The 7,858-nt window shown below is 35.8% G+C and overlaps 1 protein-coding gene across 3 annotated transcripts in view; it reads left to right on the top strand.

Annotated features, from left to right (window-relative positions):
• Nucleotides 1-212: 212 nt before the first annotated feature.
• LOC109175190 (disease resistance protein RPP13-like) overlaps nt 213-7,858 on the top strand; it is a 175,606-nt gene continuing 167,960 nt past the window's right edge. For 2 of the 3 annotated variants that reach the window (XR_002053260.1, XM_019324442.1), the window contains exon 1: nt 213-1,199. Coding sequence is in view for 2 of the 3 variants with exons in the window: in XM_019324442.1 (XP_019179987.1) it covers nt 378-1,199 (822 nt within the window). In the remaining variant the exon portion in view is untranslated. Of the gene's footprint in view, nt 1,522-1,683; nt 2,460-7,858 lie in introns of those variants that run through there. The other variant, XM_019324443.1, reaches the window with a different exon arrangement.

Raw genomic sequence — 7,858 nt, 5'->3', positions numbered from 1 at the left:
CCTCTTCCAATACTTTCGACGAACCAATCAGACCGTATGAAATTTGCAAATTTAAAAGATAATACCACATTGATATTCTCATTTTGCATGATAAAACTAAATTAGATCAATTAAAATTTAGTCACGGTCTTTCGGTATTTGATTGATGGGTGGGAAAAAAAAAAAAAAAAGCAGTAGGCAATGCCGACTTTTTGAATTATTCCATTAATAGTGGAAACTTTGAGCTGTAAAGCTAAAGGTTAAAAAAAGCTGTCGGCAAGGAATTATTGCACTGATCAGATTAGTGGCATTACCAATTCCACTCATCTTGCTTCTGCTAATCTTCACACCTACACCAACTAAGAGAGATAGAGATAGAGATTGAGAGAAAGAAAAGAATGGCTTGTGTGGCAGTAAATTCTCTTATCAGAACATTAGAGCTTGAGTTCTTGCAACCTGAGCCTCGTCCAATTCTACAAGAAATGGAACTCATCCCTTTTAACAAAGACCTCATCCAATCTCTCCATTCAAAGCTTGGTTTTCTGATACAACTGTTCGACGAGAGCAGAATGAATGGTGTTGAAGCAATTAAAGACTTGGAAACAAAGCTCAGAGATGTAGCTTTCAGAGTAGAAGATGAAATTGAACTCCATGTGGTACATCTCTATAAAGAAGCTGACGAGGAAATGGGACAAGGGGACACTGAAGCCATGAAAACCCAGCATTGTCATAGACTTAGTCATGTATTGCAACAAGCAATAGAAGACATTTATGCCATTAAAGAAGAGCTGGAGAAAGTCATGATGGAGTACAAGCATGTCATAGCTGTGGCTGGAAGGGAGACTAAACTTGTTGATGATGTTGTTTCAAAATCTGATGATGAACTTGTCAAGACGGACGGTTCCGGTTCCTCCAATCGTGCTTCACACACTGAGGACATAATGGTCGGGAAAAACAATGAGTTCGACATTATAATGAAGATGCTAATACAACATTCATCTAAACAACGAGAAGTTGTCTCAATTCAAGGTATGAGAGGAATTGGCAAGACAACATTAGCAAGACGAGTTTATGAAAACCCATCAACTGTCTCCCACTTTGACAGACGACTATGTGTTGTTGTATCACAATATCACAATAAGAGGCAAATGCTCTTAGGTCTTCTTAGTTCTAAAGACAATGTAAACAACAACAGTGATGAGGACCTAGCATTACAGCTCAACCAAAGTTTGAAGGGTCAAAGGTACTTGGTAGTGATGGATGATGTATGGAGTAGAGAGTCATGGAATGATGTTAACTCTTGCTTTCTAGATGATATAAATGGGAGTCGAGTATTATTGACTACTCGCATTGCAGAGATGGCTACTTGTATTGGCTCTAACAATTACTTTTCGCATCAACTGCAGTTTTTAGATCAAAGTGAAAGTTGGGAATTATTTCATAAAAAGGCATGCAAATCTCATGGTGTTGAATTTGAGACAATTGGAAGACCAATTGTTGAGAAATGTAAAGGACTGCCCTTGGCAATTCTTGTGATAGCAGGTTTATTTTCAAAACTCAATACGCTAGATGAGTGGAAGAATACTGCTAATGCTCTAATAAGTTCTTCAACATCAACTCTAGATGATGAAGAATGTTGGAGAATCCTGTCATTGAGTTATAGTCACTTGCCCCATAATTTGAAAGCTTGTTTTTTATATTTAGGAATTTTTCCAGAAGATTATGAGATAAATGCTAACAATCTTGGAAGGTTATGGGCTGCGGAAGGACTTGTGAAGCCATTCAAGAACGAAAGTTTTGAAGCTGTGGCTAAAAGGTACATAAATGAACTTATGGATAGAAACTTAATTCTTGTAAGCAAAAGAAGTAGTTGTGGAAGAAAAATTAAGGAGTTTAGAGTACATGATTTATTGCATGCCTTTTGTGTAAGAGAAGGTCAGAGCCAGAGTCTTTTTGCATGTTGCTGGCGAAAGTGGTTCCAATTTCCCTCAGAGAGGTGTCGGTTGGATAATTGTGTCAGAATTTAACATCTCTGTGTTACATTCTTTGTCAAAACACTGCCGGTCCATCTTTTATTTTCAGCGGTGGCCCAAACTTTCAATAAATTTGGAAAATTTCAGCCTACTGAGGGTACTCTATATTGTTGAAATGAATTCGCGAACTTCGACTGTTCATATCCATTTGAGATACCTACGGATAATGGAGATTTCATTTTATCGTAGTTCATTAGTCTCCAACGCTTGGAATCTTCAAACATGTAGTGCTGATATAAGATTGGACCATTTGAAGTTTCCAAAACTACAGTATATATACTGTCGTGAACATATTGGATCTTTTCCCAAATCTGTTAGTCAAAACTTGCAGGTCATTTCTTGTTTGCAGGCTAGCCAATGCGACCAAGAGTCCATAACAAAAGTTCCATACCTAAAGAAGGTATCTATTATTATACGCAAACCCAATGATCGCATTATTATACGCAAACCCAATATGGACGAACCCAATGATTGCATTAAGAACCTTGTCTGTTTACAACAGCTTGAGAGTTTGTCTCTTTATGTTGTTACCGATGGAATTCCGGATATGATGCCTCAAATCATTAACAATATTCTTCTCTTGAAAAACATTAGGAAGCTGAGGTTTGATGATTTGAAATCTGAGTGGAGGGTATTTAATGTTTTGAGCAAGTTATCAAGGCTTGAGGTGCTCAAGTTAAGGTATTCTGAGCTTGGAAAAAAGTGGGAAGTACCAGAGAATGTGAAATTCTGCCACTTAATTTGTTTGAAAATTTCGCATGGTAATCTCAAGCATTGGGAAGCTGGTGCTGATAATTTTCCAAAACTTGAGCGCCTATTCCTTAATGATTGCTGTGAATTGAGAGAGATCCCGAATAGCTATGCAGAAATTCCAACATTGAACTTAATCCAATTAAAGAGGTGTCTTCATTCTGCAGTGATGTCTGCCAAGCAAATTGAGGCTGAACAGCATGACTATGGAAACGAGAATACGGTTGTCATTGAGAAATACACAATAAAGGTCTCTCAATCAATCTCCATTTCTTTTTCTCAATTGCTTTTTATTTCACTCTGATCTCCTTTAATTTTTGTCCCAACATCATTTAGTTTCATCACATACTAGTTTGTTTTCATTGATTCATGACAGCCTCGCTCTCTTGAAGATAAGTCTGATGAAGATGAGGAGTAGATGATGCAAAGCTATAGCAAAGAAAGACTCTAAAGCTGCAAATTAATTGCAATACTGATGATCGGATCGGCCCACGTAGAGCCAAAATGCAATAAAAGAAGGGTGTGGGAAGAGCAGATGGTTTTTGCAATTTTGGTTCACCGGTTCTTCAGCTGCAAATTTGAATAGGGTATAGATTACTATATTACTGTCTTGCATGTATTGGCTGCTTCTAGGAATGAACAATATAATCTGCTGGATTTAAGGCTTGCTAGACATGGATTTAAGAATTGTACAAATATTTTGATCAACAATATTAATAGTGATGAAATCTCTTTGACTTCAAAACGTAGCTGCATTAGCTTGATCTATATTTATAATTAATCAGAGTAAGCTACCCACCCCTCCAAAATTTTCTCTTACAATCTTCCCCTCATTACATGGCATTTTCTAATTGAGTAATTAACTTTCTTTTTAACTAATGGTGCCGAGCAAAAACTTGTGTGAAATCAAATCACGAATCATTATCTGTGATATGGATCGAGTTGTAGACAATCGGGTAAGATGCTCAATGAACGCACACTTTACAAGTATCACAATTTTAGACTTTTAGTTATAAGTATTACAATATTTATCATAAGTAACAATCAATTTTATCCTAAATAATTAAGTATCACAATTTCAATTGTCTTCCTTCTGCCATGATGTCACCCAAGCAAATTCAAGCTGAGCAGCATGACAGTAAAGATCTCTCACCCTTACTCTTTCTCAATTGCTTTGCATTTCACTCTCAAACATCATTTAGTTTCATCATATTATTCACTCTCGCCGATACTATTGACATAACATTATTTAATTAACTCACAATATTGGTTTAGCATTGAGAAAGTGGTGGGTACAAGCTATGGAAAGTCTGTGGGTTTAATTGTTTAATTTATTTAACGTTGCACATAGACAATTAACACATATGGCACATAAAAATTCACCCATTTAATTACAACTAAGAAAAAGTAAAAAGGATTTGCACTTGCAGACAACACATCAGTATAAATACTGTGGACCATGGTCCAAAACGGCAGACACTATAGTGTATCTAAACTGATATTGTCTCATGTATTAATATTGTGGACCATGGTCCAAAACGCCCACTTGTCTTCGATGGCGGATGGTAGAGAAGGTATGCCACTTTACCTATTTACCTGTTGATTTGCTAAGAGCTTTCTGTCTGCTATTCGGAATTAACAAAGTGAGCCCTGAATGATTGTCATATTAGTGAAGATTATTTTGAAAAGCTAATTATAATTTATTTAGATTTAAAAACAAAATGAATGGTCGGTCCTCTCCTGCTTGCAAATGAAGACCTTCATTGATTGGTAGGAGTGCTAGATTATGGTTTTATCTCTTCATTCTGTGTCCCGTCCTACTGTTATGAACTTTGAATACTCTACTTGTTTCTCCTTTCTTGTGGAAACGTATTCTAAATTTTCTTAACATGAAATTTGGTTGAATGGATAAAAATGCTCTTGCTTTGCTCATTCCTAAACTATAGTTGTCAAACTTCTTAAAAAGAATTTTAGTTTAATGTTTGGTGAATGAGCATGCATGTTTCAATGATGGGGAATCCAAAATGGGTTACTTGGTCCAGGCTTTGTGATCTCTTGCAAGGAGGAGAAAGTAGAATCCTACTATCCTACTATATAATAAAGGCATAAGAATTTGGCCAATCAAATGGCTCCATTTTCCCACCCACTTAAAACTATGACGTTTTGTAGTATACCATTTTTTTTCGCTTAAATACATCCGGATTAGCTTTTGTAATAAATGAGTTTGTATTTCAATCAATTACTATTAACCTAAACTGTATATCATCAGCCACCTTTTGGGTTTCCCAAAATTGTGAGAATTTGTTACTATACACATAATAATACTTTGGCAGCCGCATTAATAACAACTTTTTTCAATATAAAAAGTAAATTTAAATTTAAATTCAAAAATTAAGTAGTTGCAGCCTTTGGTTTGCTTTTGGCGTTACACTGTCCAGTGCATCATCTTTAATGTTTGAGGCTTTTTAGAACTCTAAATGCTGCATACTTTTCCTATAAAATCGTTTGCAACCTAGCAGCTCCCGTATTTAACCTGTGGAGAATGGAGGAAAATGGTGAAGCTGTATTTGGCCTATTGGGAAAGCAATCACGTGGAAGAGGACAATTGCTACAAGATTAAGATTAACCTTTGTATCCACTTTCAACTTTCTTTTGAAAACAAATAAGGTTTCAATGTTTATCTTTGCAGGTCCTTTGAAATATACCAGAACGCAAAGGAAGCGACACACTCAAGAGCAAGGAGATTTTCTTTCACTATTCTGAGATAATTTAAAAAAAAAAAAGAATTACCATTCAGTAAGCACCATCTCATATAGAAGCATCATTACTGATTTAAATTACATGCATATGCAGAGAACCTTAGTCTAATTTTGACATCTATTTTTTAATTTATTTATGTATACAAACATATAGCAGGTATACAGTTCTCTACACATGTTGAATCTATTTGCATTAGTTTTTTTTTTTTTTTTTTTTTTTTTTTTTTTTTTTTTTTTTTGTTGGCTTTGTGCAGCTAAATGTGGCAGTTTGTTCACATGAATAGCATTTTGGATGTAAGTACATGGGTTTATTTGTACTGTTGTATTATAGATTTGGGAGTTCAACTACAGAAACACTGTGAACCTATTTGCTGTCTATTTTTATTGGTCTCCCTTTTGCATATTAATACAGTACATACCTTGACGAATACATTGTTGAATTGTAGCACCTAGGGTATGTTTTAAACCTGATAGAAAATGCTATATTTACTGCATATTAGTTTTATTTTGAATTAGTCTTTCATTATCTTGTTTTAATTCTAAGTTGTTGAGATATTTAAGAGTTGTTTGTTGAGTTATTTTCTCTGTTAATTGTGTATAAATTAGCAGAGATAGAATGGAATAAACATATTCATTTTCCCCGGAAAAACTTGAGCGTTTACCACTAAATATCCTACAAAGTGGTATCAGAGCCCTTTTTCTTAAGGGACCTGTGTGAGTGAATCAGTGAGGAACCCTTATCATATAAGACCTGAAAACCTTACCTTCAAATGGCAGGAGATAGTTTTTTGTCTAAACCCCCCGTTTTCACAGGTGAAAATTATCATGCATGGCTGTGAAAATAGAAACTTATTTAGAAGCATATGGCTTATGGGAAATGGTGGAAATTGATGAAATTCCAGCACTTCCTGAAGATCCAACAATTGCCCAAATGAGAGAGTACAGAGAGGAAAAGAAGAAGATGAATAAGGCCAAGACCTGCATTCACTCGGCACTAACAGATGAAGTTTTTACAAAAATCATGACCTGTAAAACTGCAAAACAGGCATGGGATTTGTTGAAAAATGAATATGCAGGAAACGATAGGACAAAAAGAATGCAAGTCCTGAACTTGAAAAGGGAATTTGAGATGCAGAAAATGAAGGAGACAAAATCATTAAAAGATTACTCCGAAAGATTGCAGAAGGTGGTAAACAAAATCAGATTATTGGGAGAAGAACTTCCTGATGATCGGGTTGTTGAGAAAATATTGGTAACTTTGCCGGAGAGATTTGAATCAAAAATCTCTTCTCTTGAAGAGTCTAGAGATTTGTTAGAAATATCTCTAGCAGATCTTCTCCATGCACTTGAAGCTCAAGAACAAAGACGGGCCTACAGGAATGAAAGTAACATTGAGGGAGCATTCAAAGCAAATGAGGTGAGTCAAAACCAACCAAAAGGCAAAAACCAGCAACAACCGTGGAAGAAGAAGGGTAGTCAAAACGGTGCCAACAGAGGAAAATTCCCTCCTTGCCAGCACTGTAAGAAAACCTCACACTTAGAAAAATATTGTTGGTTTAGACCTGATGTGAAATGTTTCTCTTGCAATCAAATGGGTCATGTGAAAAAGGTTTGCAAAAACAAACCACAACAGGCTCAAGTAGTGGATGAAGAACAAGGAGAGGAACAACTTTTTGTTGCAACCTGTTTTGCAAGCCAAATTTCGAGTAATGTTTGGCTAATTGACAGCGGATGCACCAATCACATGACTTTTGATGAGTCATTGTTCAGGGAGATTGATAAGACAGTTGTATCAAAAGTCAAAATTGGTAACAGACAATATATTGAAGTCATAGGTAAAGGAACTGTTGCAATTGAAGGACCATCGGGTATAAAACTAATTTCTGATGTGATGCTTGTTCCTGAAATTAGTCAAAACTTGATGAGTGTTGGACAACTACTTGAGAAAGGTTATTCTGTTATTTTCAAGAATAACATGTGCTTTATAACTGATTCATGTGGTGCTGAATTATTTTCTGTGAAAATGAAAGACAAGAGTTTTTGTCTTGATTGGGATGAGGCAGAGTTTAAAGCCTATCCATGTGTTGTTAGCCAAGCTGAATTATGGCACAAAAGGCTAGGACACTTTCATTATTCCACCTTGGAGTATATGCAGAAAAAGGAGATAGTAAGAGGAATGTCATTCACAGGAGGAGTTGCAACAGTGTGTGAGATATGTCAGTTGGGGAAGCAAACCAGATTGCCATTTCCTGTAGGAAAAACATGGAGGGCAACTGAAAAACTTCAACTCATTCATACTGATGTGTGTGGAGGTATGAAGAATGTCTCTATAAATGG

This window comes from Ipomoea nil, unplaced genomic scaffold, assembly GCF_001879475.1.
Source record: "Ipomoea nil cultivar Tokyo-kokei standard unplaced genomic scaffold, Asagao_1.1 scaffold0684, whole genome shotgun sequence".
Lineage (NCBI taxonomy): Eukaryota > Viridiplantae > Streptophyta > Magnoliopsida > Solanales > Convolvulaceae > Ipomoea > Ipomoea nil.
Note: the sequence above shows the minus strand (reverse complement) of the source record. Positions and strands in the feature narration are given on the sequence as shown.